We start from the raw sequence: 13,670 nt of genomic DNA, 5'->3' as shown, positions 1-13,670 counted from the left end.
TCGAAAAACTTGCGCATCAACTTGGTTTAAATGTTTATACTTTTTTTATGACAACCTGCTTCGTGATAAAGACAAGGGGGCGGGGGTACAGTCTGCTGAGCACGCGCCGAATACAAGTGTAAAAATCTGTTATGTGTGCATTAGAACGTCAGTTGAAGTCTAGCGTGCTGTCCCGTCAGTTCCTTTTGTCGCTGTCCCTGTGCTTTCCACGCTAGTTGCAATGTCGCAGTCACTAACGAATTCACACCAACTAGCCCAACTGTCTTCCATTATCAGTGTATCCTGCCACATGACCACATCTCTGTAGAATATTACCCACTCGTTTGTTTATTTATTAATACCCCTAATGCCCCAGAAAAAGAGCTATTACATGAGGGATAGGCTGAGTGCGCTAGTAAAGAGGTTCAATGGCAGCCTTAGGGTGAAGTGGATTGGAGTGGTACACAGTGTCAACGGGCAGGATGTTCCAGTCCCCAACTGTTTTCACTAAGAATAAGTGAATACGTGCAGTAGTCTGTGTTGGGGCAGGATAGATTTAGAATGGCTGGTGCAGCTTGATTGGCAATGAGCCAGTAAAATGATTGAAATATGAAGTGGTGTGTGAAAAAGGCACAGCCTAAAGATGCGATGTCTCGATTTGAGATTAGCAAGCTTAACGTCAGGCGTAAGTGGGGTGACATTACAGTAACATTATAAAATGAATAATCTGGCTGCGCAATATTGAACCAATTCTAGGGTGTTGGAAATGTTATATTTGTCCAGGTACTAAAGTGAGCATGCGTATTGTAATTTAGGGCAGGCAAATGTTAGATAAAGTTGTTTTTACTGAGGAAGGGGAGAGTTAAAAGTTCTGATGGAAGTAACCAACAGTACAATTAGCTTCGTTAGTAATGTTCATTACATGCGCAGACCACTGAGAGTACTAGAAAGGGAATGCCGCGGTATTGATGTGAATTAACAGAGGATATTTCAGAGCTGCATATGGCATAATTTAAATGTGTAGTGTTTTCCCTTTCAGGAGTGTTCACCATACGTTACTTCCGTTTATATTTCTCCAGTGCTCTTCAGTTAAAAGCAATGCTCCCTTGATACTGTCAATGAAGTACTTTTTAGCTTTTGTCACTAGGTGGTGCCACAGTGTTTTGCATTTCGTGGATGAAGTGGTAACTATGACCCACCAAAACTTGCACCGACAAGTTGTATGTCACTGTACAGAGCAGCTCTAGGCATGGAAGCTCAAATGGACGTTGCTCTCTGTGTTAAATCTGTCTAATAACTGTCTGGCAGGTGAGATTCATATTAGTTGTTGTTGTGTCAATTTTGTATTCACTTATTTTAGTTTCCAGCATTGGGACACAAAAACTGGGACGTCTACTGATAGAAAAATGCTTGGGAATGTTTTCTACAGCGTTTCTATCAAAAACGTGCGGAATAGCACCGTACAGAGTAAGCTTTCCGTTGCACCAAAAATCTTGGGTGCTTAAAAGGGTGCTTAAAAGGCCTTAAGTTTCATATCTGGGAATAATTATACAATAAAAGGTGGTGTACACATATTGCACAAACAATGCGCTATTTTTAATGCCACTCCTGCTTTAACAGCTTAATAGTGCTGATCTGTACAGGCAGAATAAATAGCCCTTAACCTGCCATCAGTCATAAAAAAAGAATTGTTAATGCCACTCTTTCGTACTGTGAAAAATGCATGATTGAGGAATGTACTATCACTGAGTGCATGTTTGCTTGATGTCAGAGAACTATGTCATTAACATTATATTAAATTTTACAGGCTTCCCTGGACTCCATCTTCAGACTGTATGTTGCTTTTCTCAGTGACACAGTGCGTTTTGCTAGTGTTTGGAAGGAGGTCTATGTGGCTTGTGAAAATTTATTATGTCATGATTTAGCAAGGCACAGTTACTTTAGCTAGGTCTGCACTGATCTGGAATGATCTGTAAAAAAAACCGAGAGGTATGGTATTACTTTGTGCCCATATTTTCAGTAAATGTTTACATGAGAAGACAAACAATGCTTAAAATGAGATGACTTTCAGAACCGCACAACTTATGTAGGGGATACAGCCATTGTAAAATAGTTTCAGTGCAAGGGCCACTGCATGTTAAACACAAGCAATATGCTGCTAGTGAGATTTATGTTACTGCTTGAGAAAAATGTTTTCAGCCTACAGTAGAACCAAGCTATAGTAAAATCGGATATAGGTCCCATTTTGCCTTTCACAGACTAATGTGCACTTTTTCTTTTGTGGTAAAGATTTCTTTAATAAATTCCCAGTTAAAGAGCGTCTGGCCGTCGTGGCATAGTTCTCGCGGAATGATCAAACCGCAGCGCATACCGAAGACTGTAAATAGGCGGTCATTGAGGTGGCCTCACCAACAAGGCACTGAGCTGCAAGGGGAGCCAAACTTTTTGAAGGCTTCGGGGCTGTGATGCAAAGCACGCGGTGCACTCGGAAAAAAAAAGTGACACTGGCTATTAGCATAGAAAGAAGATGGCATGTCTCCATCAAGAAAGGAGACAGAGGAGTAGGGAAGAAAATAAACAGGTGAACGTATGCAGGACAGGGCAGCATCAGCAAAAAAGTGGTGGTGCAGAGACACTGTGTGGACGCGTTTGACATGCTTGAAAGCACGGGACGCATTTTGCTTAAATAGCACTGAAGTCACGGATGATGCTGTGTTCACAAAAATTTAGGTTTTCATACACAATCAAACTCTTCTTATATTTCTGCAAATCCAGTGCATCTATAAGACAAACGAAATCGAAAATGTCGTAACATAAAGTGTGACAACTAAAAACAAAAACAGCTACCGCATAAAGGGAGAATAACAGCAGGATAGAAGGTATTCCTGAGTGTTTGTTTCATAAATCAATACTCTGTTCAATAAGTAATAAGTAATCAATTAATTACCAGACAGCATCATCAGAGCAATGCCATCAACAAGTGATTTGCTGGTCCGAGTGACTTTACTACAGACTGGTTCTACTGTATCTCCTATTGTGCTGCTACAAAAAAGAACATTTTAAGGGCTGAATACCTTATCAGGCTCTTTAGACATACTTTAGGATGGGCTAAGAAAAAGGAATAAAAGTTGCCCTGACCAAACTGCCTACAAGTGATAAGTAATACAGCTTTTTGATCATCTTGTTGTGATCTCCTCTATAAACTATGTGAACATGATGGCATGGTGGACATAAAACATTCTCCATGTGAGACATGGATTCTTTAGAAGTCTTTTCAATGAGGAATCGCGCTTTAACTTGGAACGAAATGTAAGTTAAATCCACTGCAGTTGCTTCCAAGTGTGTGTTCTTTAGGAGGCCACTGTCTTTATTGTGAAGTAAAAAAAATTGCAAAGTTGGCACTCTAAGGTACTCATATTATGATCTTTTCGGGAAGTTAAAAAAATAAATGCAGAGGCAAATTTTTAAATTACTTAGAATTAAATGAGCTTCCAACAAGAAGCAGTTTGATTTCATGGAGAAATTTTTATACCACCAGGTGCACTTGTTTTCTAGTTGAGCAATTTGCGTCTGGAACAGATAATACCCATGTTCAAGAAGTATACATCAAGCGTCACAATTTAAAATGACAGAAAGCAATTTATGGTAATGTGTTTGAGAGTTCTAGTTCAGACTGACTTTTCAGTTAGGTATAAAATCTCTACCTCCTCAAAATACAGTCTCGGCATCTAAGGTAGCTGCGTACTTTTGAACCTGGCTAGTTTTGTAGTCTAGAATAATTTTGCAATTGCAATGCTGCATACAGTACAATTTCATAACAGCACAGCCTACAGTTTAAGTAAAAGCGTCAATAAAGAAATGAACATGCGTTTGCAATTTTAAAGGACTAGTGATAGGAATCTAGATGCAACAGAGTGTGCAGAATGTGGTCAACCTTAAACGTGACTGTTATCTCTGAATACAGGTTTTGCTGCCTGATGTGTTTACTGCAGGTTCACTGCATTTGTTTTTTACTTTTGTGCCAAGTGAAATTAACAAAAAGTGTTTATTTGCAAACCTGTTGTAAATGTATGTAACGGTATTACTCCCTGTGCACATTTTCTAAATGATGCAGCAATGTCTGCTCTTCGGTGAAATGAAAGCTGATGCAGGCAGAAAAAGGCAGTTCAAGACTTCTTTTTGTGTGAATGCATTTTAAATTAAAGAATATATTTTTCACTACCTGGCCGTAAGGAACCGATTAGGTCATATGGTGATGAACAAATTGTTCGCTTTCAATATGGAACAAATTGATTAGTAACCACAATTTTCAAGTACCTGCATTGCTTTCATATCACTGCAAGACTCTCGGCGGAGCCTGACCGCTAGAGAGCGCGTTCTCGGGTGGCGGATAGAGAAACGCTCCATGATGTGAAGTTGCACCAACGCACTTCATTACATGGAGTAGGCATTTATGCCCGCGGACCAACAGGTACATAAGAATAGCTTACAGCAATGTGCACTTCTGTGTATTGTATTGCCACCATCAATGCAGCAGTGTGTCTTTGTATCAGTAGCGTTTTACCTAGATAATAATCATGACCTGGGCTGTTGCCTTTTCATCCATTAAAGGCTTATGATGACCTCAGCTCATCACGAGCGATCGGCACTTTTTTGCTTATGAAGAGCTGAGGTCGTCATGGGTGTTCTCTTCCCCAATCACTGGAGCTCTTTGAGGCTTAGTTTGATGATGAAGTGCTTGGCGTTATTGTTGTGGAGACAAACCCAATACGCCTCTCAACTGTTAAATTCAAGTGAGCTGGGCTAGCACTCTCGCTTCAGAAAATTGTTTCCAGTTACGCGAGAAAAATTACTACGTGTTTCTCTTAGCCTCTTTTTGCTGCAAGGCGTTGTACAGAAACCAGCTGAAAGGACGTGCTAGTCAAGAAACCTGCTGTTCGAGACTCCTGCATTGGCAAGGTAATGCCTAGAAACTGGTTTCAATTCATTATTAGAATGCTGCACTTCGTTGACAACGCGACCAATGAGAGAACTTGGAAGGGCAGCCACAACTTCATCTTCGAAAAATATTGCCAGTGTATCAGGAGCTTCTGAGTTAATACCGCATGTTGTACATGGCATTGTTTGGAACACTACCAGACGGATGGTGGTCTCATCTTTTGAAGGCAACTGCGAAGCAATAGGGCATTTTTTGCATGGCAATTCTAAGCCAAGCCTTACTTTCAAGAATTTTTTGTTTCTACATAAGCCTCAAAAGGCCTTCAGACTATTACACGAGGGGGCAAGTAATGATCAATAAAAGATTATTATCTGCCGTAAATTGTTTCTAAATATTTTATGCTTTAAACATCTTACTGGAGCATTTCATGTCATAAAAAATTTGGCAGTTTTGGAATATAATTTTTTATTTAACTGGCCCTTAAAGGGGTTAAGATCTGTAATAGATTTTTGTCTAGTGGAGTTACACAACACTCTAAGGGATGCCTCACTGCTGTATTCCACAAGCTAGAATTCTGACATGCATGAAACGGAGTCTTAGTATACAAACTTTTCATAATTCTTAGTGAAATGACGCTGATTCAGTGAGCTTCATCAGCTGCAATGTGGTCACTGAAGATTCTAAGCATTGTTTTTTGAATATGAGCAGATTTGGGCCTTGTCCTTTCTTGTTGCAATTCAAGCCATGACTTTTGAAATTATCTCGTTAAGAGCATGTGCTCTGTAATCAGTTTGATTTAATCTGGGTCTCAGTTCTCTAGCACTTATATTACGTAGGAGGGCAGAATGTCAGTGTTAGCACATAACCCTATTGCCTCCTGTACTACAAAAAATCTGCTACAACAGAGCAAATTGCAGCTAGCAGGCATACTTCTATGCATGGCAGTGTGTGAAGCTGAAATTAAACAAGTGGTCAAAAGTTAGCGACTAGAACAGAAATGCGGTGATTTTGGTCAATTTATTTGTCTGCAACAGTTCAAGTGCTACACTGCTACTAAATATATCTGACTACGTGGCTGCTCGGACAGTGAAACCGGTACTGATCGTCTCACAGATGGAATTACAAGTTTTGTGCTGTGGTGTCTCAAAATAAAATCAGTTGGGGCTATTGAAGCAACTGCAACAGCCGCACACCTAAACATGCCTGCATAGCGTGAAGGTCGGCGTTTCATTTGGTCCTTACATCAAAGATTAACTGCTTCTCAGTGCTTGCGACAAGTGGCGCTAACTACTTGAACTGTAGTAGCAGGTTTTAATGGCGCAAGGGCAGCTTTGGTCAAAGAGCGCCACGGCACAGACTGTGTTTTTGTTTACCGCAGGTGGGCTCGAAGACCCATTTCCCAAGAATGTCTCTAAAGATGCCCAGTACCAAGCCAGGAGAAAGCTTGTCTTTATTGTATCATGGGCGAGTACACAGTGGCAGTGATTGAGTGCTGCACCTCCTGCATAGAAATGCTGAAATTATTAGGCCACTGCTACGGTCCAACTGTGGTAGCTTTGAATAGAAAGACTTTTACACTTCTTTCAGTGCTCTTTTCTCTTTTGCTTCTGCGAACAGGATGAAGTGAACAGCCTGACTGGTGCCAGCCTACCAATATTGCTTCAAGACTGACGAAACTTATGCTGTACCTGCACTTTTTCTAGCTTTGCATGCTAATTGGACTTTTTCATGTAGTTCTCTGTGACTGCTGGTTCAAATAAAAATATCAAAATAATGACTGCCCCCATATCTTTCAGTATGGGGGCATGAACATAGTTGTCTGGTTAGCACAATAAAATGTTTCTGCCCTGATTTCATGACCAAGTGTAAATTGGGGACTATGCTCAAACACTTTTTACCTACCATGTGAGTGGAGTCCACTCACACTCATAGACGTGAGGTGATATGAGTGGACTCATCAGTGAGTGTGAGTGTGCCAACCTATGATGTGGCTTTGTCATTATCTACAGGGTGTTTCACCTAAGATGTTCTGCAATTTTTAAACATGGGCTTTTTGAGTTACAGCAACACTTTTTTCAGCATAGCATTGTCAGTGGTGTAGTACATTAGAATACTGCTAAGACATTCTAACTAGCAGGCTGGTGAAGTAATATAGATCAGTCAACTCTTACTGTTCTACTTATTTATTGGGAGGCGTGTAGCAGACCGTAAGTAATATCCATAAGAATAGAGTTTCGAGAACACAGTTATTATCAGTGCTGTGTCCCAACAAATTTTGCCCACATAACATAAAAATACATGCGCTTTCCAAACCCTTGCAGGCAAAGCAACCCCTTCAGTGCATGTAAATTGCCGAAATAGACAAAATTTGTTGGCCCACACGGTTTAGGATAACTTCATTCTAACAATTCTAAAAGCAGATATGAATATTATTTACAGTGGGCTACAAGCTCCTCAGTAAACAAGGAGAGTAACAGCAACAGTTAAAAAGCTGATTATTCAATATTAGTTAACCAGTCTGCTAGTTATAAGATCTTAGCTGTATTGTGATACACTACACTGCTGAGAATGCTATGCTGAAAAAAGTGCTCTTTTTTCTAATGGGAAAAGCGTATTTGCAAGAATTGCACAGGATCTTAGCTATATAGAAGAGGAAAGTAATTTTACATGTGAAGGCTAGTATTTGCTTGGCACTGAGGCGACTGCCCTGCAGAGGCAAAATTACTTCGTTGCAATAGCTCTGGCTCTGGAATCATTAAAAGTTGGCTTGAGGGAAGTGGATGGTTTTATCATGCTTCAACTGTTTTAAAGTACAAGATGACATCCTGCAAGAACTAGAGTGTAACAAAAGTTTTGGCAAAGAAAGGGTCCTTTTGAGGCAGAAACGTCGGCAAATTGCATCAAGACGATAGCTCTATCAAGAGAGCCTGGCGCTGTGCTTTTGTCGCATCGATGAAATGAGAAGGAGCCTGCGTCAAGGGTGACCAGTACTCATCTGATATGCAATACATGGTGCCAAGAATGTAACACGCACAAAAAAATGCACGCTTGAATCAGCATTCATGAGCAGAGTTTGTGACCAAAGCATGAATTTCAAGGACTTGCCTAGCATCTAAGTTATAAAGACACAACACATGGCACTTCTTGTGTTAGCCTAATTTCATATATTAAAGGGGCTCTTCTCAAAGGGCTCCCAATAAAGCTTCGGTATGCTTGGGATGTTAAAGGACGGTGCTTAACAAATATCCCTGAGCAAGAATTTTTTAAATGAGTTTGTAAGAAGCAAAGTTATCAGAGTAAAGTTTTGAATTTCACCGTCTTCGCGCATTTACTGCTCCTTTTGTCACTTCTTGGATATTTAAAGGTTGCCCCACCACTGAAGCGCATGCGGGATATCCCGGGTTGGAGGGGGGGGGGTGACAGCAGCAATCCCCCCCTGACTGCTGAACTGCCAGAGTGACACTGCTACCATGGCCACGGTAGCTGCATGACACCTGAGAGAATCTAAATATTAGCTGCCTCTGAACAGAATAACACAGAGGCGTGCAATGGAGGATGGCACAAGCATGAAAAAGTTACAGCAAAGAACTCGGCAAATGGGCTCTTTGTTCCACGTAGAAGTGGCTGAGGTGTTCGTGACGACACAACGCAGTGACTGAGCGAGAACGTGCATGAAATGGAATGGACATGAAATTACCAACACGTCCACAAATGATATACATCTTGCTGCTTGTACAAAGAGCTGAACTAGATTAGAGAACTGGACTACAACTTACCGTTAGTGCATTGAAATCTTCGGATGGACATGTTGGCTGAATGGGGTATGTAGGAAACCGATAGCATGCCCACTGTACGAGTCCACCATACAGGCCAAGTGTAAATGTTTAAATGCCTGGATTCGAGTTGCATCAGCCTGCAAAGAAAAGGGTTAAGGTAAACGATTTCGGCTTCACTCCTTTCTTTGCCAAGTCATAAGGCCTCGAAATTTTTATTCCAGCTTACAATGGTAAAAATCGAATACATATGGAGGCTGATTTCTGGCTTTGACTGTTAACAGTGCAACCTAATAACAATAATAATAGGCCTCCAACATGACAGTAATTCTACACGTGGAAAAGTACCAGGTGAGAAGCGCATGCGTAGGCAGAATTTGATTTTTAATGCATCATTTTCACATCACAAACAGATATATATCTTTTTCTTGCTGTGCAAAAAGTAAGCCCGAAGTATTACAGAAAGGAAAAAATGAGGAGTATTCTGCGAGTTTTGCCTTCCTGGCTGCAGCTCTTTTTTCAAAATTAGGTGACACTACAAAGAGATGTTGGATTAAAATGAGGTCAGTCATTATGACTCGCATACCTCACAAACACCTTGAGTAATGAAGCTTTTAGATGTTCCTAAAAATGATAGTCTATAAAAAGCCACCAGTAAATGAAGAGGTTATTGATGCTGTGTGCCACCAATGTCATCGACAGGTGTCCATATTCATCTGAGAATGCAGACTATTTGGAGTGCAGTGCAGGCTAGAGCATGAGACGACAACTTGCAGTCTAGTGAGGTTGGATCACGAGCGTGTGAGAGCGTCAAAATTGCGGAGGATGTTGCCTCGTGCTCGTAGCATCCACTCCACTGCAAACGCTTGTGAAATGAGGTATAGTGCAGCAGTGGCGGAAGTACACTACCACAGGTTGGGATTGTACTGAAGACTGATGGCTCCTGGGAAAATGGACATTTCAATGTTTGATTTCAATGTTACATTGATCTGCTGAATGAAGCGGTTAGTGAAATAGCAGTAAAAACAGTTATTGTTTCACGTAGGTGTGGAAGTTTTTTTAGGCTTGAAAGCTGACCACAGCTTAAAATGTTGCCAAATTAAATTTATCAGAATGACAAAACGCTTCACAATTGAATTTCAGACTGGTAACCAGTTTACTTTTACCCAGTATCAGCTTTCATAGATATACTTTTTCTAATAAAATGGAATCCACTGAGTGAAAACATGATCGCCTAGATATTTGTCACTAGTTTGGCATTTCACATGCTGTTTGTTATAGTGTGTGTGATGAAGTGCCATAACAAGGAATGTTGTATTTGATGCCTGAATGTGTCGATAAATCCATCTTCAAGGTAATTTGTAATTTTTTGCCTTGTTGAAAAAGGCCCCGACAACTAAACAATGAAGCCTGGCTCAGGACAGCCTCGCTTAGAGCAGGATTACAGCTGGCAACAGTGAGCAGACATGGCTATAGTACGAAAAGCACAAGCTGAGGCCGACACTACATTTCACATTTCATTCCTTGACTCTTGCGTGAAACTGAAAAATTATTGCAACTTTTGTGAACTGTTTCATTATGAGAAACCATTTTGAATCGGCAAAAATGTGTTCTAGAATTCCTTTGGGGAAATAAATAATATGCAATGGTCATTGTGCACTTTCCTTGGGTTCACTGATTTATACTTCCATACACTACAAATCACTTTAACAACATGGGTTCAAAGTTCACTGGCACTAGTCGGGTAGGTTCCTACAGCTGATTAAGTATCACATGCACATTACTAGACATCTGGCTTAGGAAAAGGTGAACTGGTAACAGAGCACCAAGTGACCCATCTGCTGAAAGGAATAATGAAGCATCAGGTGACATGTGCGTAAGCGACACATCAGTTGTATAACTGTGAAAAGAAATTCCTGGAGCGCGCCTTATCATGTCGTTCTTGATCTTTAGGTGACCCTCCTGCGCATGTGACGACAAGCTTTATAAGTATGTTTCATGCATGCCATAAAATCAGTTGGAAGTTGGCGCTTCGTCCTTTTACCTTCCTATGTGTCTTGTCTGTTTTTTGCGCCTAAAAACTATTTAATTATGAAAAGTAAAGGCATGCTGCACAAGGCAGCTACCCTGGATAACTTTTCACGAAACAGATGGCAGGCCGATATAGACTGCGCCATTTTACAAAGTATTCACTACGCAAAATAGAGGGAGAGTGACATGAGACAGTTATTCCCTCTGTCAAAATGTGCAAGGTGTGTGGCATCTGCTCTTCATGGACTTTAGGCCCTCAGTGACTACAAAGAGGGTCACGCATAGACACCTTCGTGGCAGTAAACAAATACAAACGGAATGAATTTCTCAAAAGCTGCACACTGCTCTGCAGTGGCGAAAATTCAATTTTCTGAATCACCAATTGCCAAATGCCACAAAAAGAAGTATTCCGAGATTGGTATCGAAATACATTGAAGGGAACGATGGATGCTTAATAAAGGGTCTCCCCATGTGAAGCAGGAAGCTTTAAACTCCAAATGAGTTGTGGAATGAACACCGACGTCAGCAAGTAAATTTTAGGACCACTTTGACTTCGCATCATTCATGAAGACAGTTGCGAAGTGAGTGCTGAGGTGCTGAGGCACGAAAACCACCACAGTACGCTCACGTCACACACGATCCTGCCCAACGTTACAGCATGAGTGTCTTCTCTGACCAGGTCGAAATAAGCCAAACAAACAAGCAAATCATGCAAAAACGGTGGCCCAAATCACATCTGACAACAATAAACGAAGCCAAGGCAATAAATGGGTGAAAATAACGCTTTGGGCTGGCTTTACGATCGGGTCACAATAACGATTTGGCTTGGATTTCCGTTATTGCGACACGGTCGCAATAATGCCGGCTGTTCCATCGTCGCTGTGACGCTAGTGTGAACAACACTGAAGCGCAAAAACGAAACTAGGCCACGGCAGACGGCACAAATAGCGCTGTACGAGATACAGTTGAGCAGGTTGTCGCCGACGGTTTTGTTTCTGCCATCCGCTTTATTCTTGTCACCTGCACCTTAAGATACACAATTTTGAGTAACCAATAGCCGATGATTCTACAGAATTAATGCGACCACTGTGATAGCAGCGAAGAACAGCATGCATACCGCAGCTTCGCACACTCTAGGCATGCTCCCTCTTAACTGCTAAAACCCTTCCACAGACAGCTGCTCAGAAGTAGAATCGACCTTTGAGCTAGTTGGTATAGCATCACAGAAAAAATAGCGCACTCAGTAAGCGGTTGTGTTGTTTGGTCTTTCTTGTCCGTTGTTCTGAGTGCACTATTTTTTCTATGACAACTGCTCAGGCTAACCGAGACTCATCGCAGAGCGTTTCTGAAGTTTTGCGCATGAAGAATGATCGTGAGAACCACACAGCCTTGCTAATTCCGGAGAAGGACATTGCGCACACGTCATAATAACAAAAAAAAACTGCAGGCAACAGTGCACAATTTTTTTCACGCTAAGCACTGAGCTACTACACTTCCTGGCTGTTACTTTTTTTTTGTTCGCGATTCTATGAAAATCTCTGCCGCATTGTTCTGCTGCATTCGATGCTCTGGTGCATTTAACAACTATATGTGGACACATGAGTGCACACTCAACTCTCACTTTATATTGTACATGCATATGTGTCGCCCAAAAGTTTAACTTCATATTGTCTCTGGCACTTTAAACAAAATAAGTGAGGTTTTGCTGTATATAACGAGATCAAATCATCTTTAGAACACCAAATTGCACCTTTGTGATTCAGCACATTAGCATACCAAAAAATCATATATGTATATATACATATATCAGACTTCACCCCCCTTCCTGTCAGCTAATTGGCAACAGCACCTGCTGTGAAATGGCGGGAGAAGGAGGTGTACATGGCCCATATAGGGGCATTCTCTCCCAGACGCACACAAATCTCATACATCACCACCTGGATGACATGATCACAGACGTCATGCATACTCAGGAATGCTGATTTTACGTCTGCAGCTAAGGTTTTCAGCCAGAAGCATGCGTAAAAGGGCGAGCTGGTACAGGTTGACCGCTTGCAACAGATAAGTAATCACTAGCAAAGTGCATCGCAGTATGTGCACTGACAATTGCAGCGGAACTTTTTATGCAGTGTGAAATGTGTAGTAGTCACTGAAAAAGAAGATAAGTGAGGCGTGTATTGCACAGAACAAAAAAAAAATTAATTCAGCAGGTGAATGTGACAGTTTTCAATTGCAAAGTATATATGTATGCCGATCCTAATTTATCTCCGAGAAAGTACTCTACAAACTATAATCACTCCAAAATTGATGGTCTACAGAGTGCTTCACAGAAGATGTGGCAATTTTTTAAATAGATTTTTCTGTGTTAGAGTCCATAAAAATAGAGCTGAGATGTTTTATTTAACCCACAGGCTGGTAAACTAATACACAATATTTAACTATTTACCAGTTATATTAATGCACCTAATTTATTGAGATGTTGATTAAAGCTGACCGTAACATCCTCATCAGTTTAAATTTAGATTTTTCAAAAAGTGATTCTCATCGGGGCTTAAGCACACTAAGTCTGGGGTAGCCAAATGGGCGAAACTGCACAGGCCAGGAGCACTTGCAGCCATACCTACGAGTGCATACCCAGCTCTCTCCTCAAGCAGTTTCCACCATGATTACTAAAGTATATTATACTTTATTCCCTACTATTGTTTTTCAAGTTCACCCAGTGTAAAAGAGCATCTCATTAAGAGCTGTTCCTTATAAAAGAACTAATCCCAGCTAGAATATATCTCGCACAGAAAGATTACAGCAGAAGCCTTAATGCAGCTGCAATACCTGCAAGCTTTTGACTGGTATCAATTGAAAATGTAGACAGTTTAATCTGACATATCCCAACTGATCCCTGCTGGGACCACTCACAACCCTGTGGTTTCCATAGCTGGTGACCACTCAAA

General features: G+C 41.0%; 1 protein-coding gene across 7 annotated transcripts in view; it reads right to left on the bottom strand.

Annotated features, from left to right (window-relative positions):
• LOC149338132 (uncharacterized) overlaps positions 1-13,670 on the bottom strand; it is a 44,188-nt gene that overhangs the window by 23,942 nt on the left and 6,576 nt on the right. For all 7 annotated transcript variants that reach the window (XR_016283380.1, XR_016283382.1, XR_016283383.1 and 4 more), the window contains exon 2: positions 8,695-8,831. Coding sequence is in view for 2 of the 7 variants with exons in the window: in XM_089547505.1 (XP_089403631.1) it covers positions 8,695-8,831 (137 nt within the window). In the remaining 5 variants the exon portion in view is untranslated. The remainder of the gene's footprint in view (positions 1-8,694; positions 8,832-13,670) is intronic.

Source organism: Amblyomma mixtum, chromosome 6 (assembly GCF_055824585.1).
Source record: "Amblyomma mixtum isolate Tamu chromosome 6, ASM5582458v1, whole genome shotgun sequence".
Lineage (NCBI taxonomy): Eukaryota > Metazoa > Arthropoda > Arachnida > Ixodida > Ixodidae > Amblyomma > Amblyomma mixtum.
Note: the sequence above shows the minus strand (reverse complement) of the source record. Positions and strands in the feature narration are given on the sequence as shown.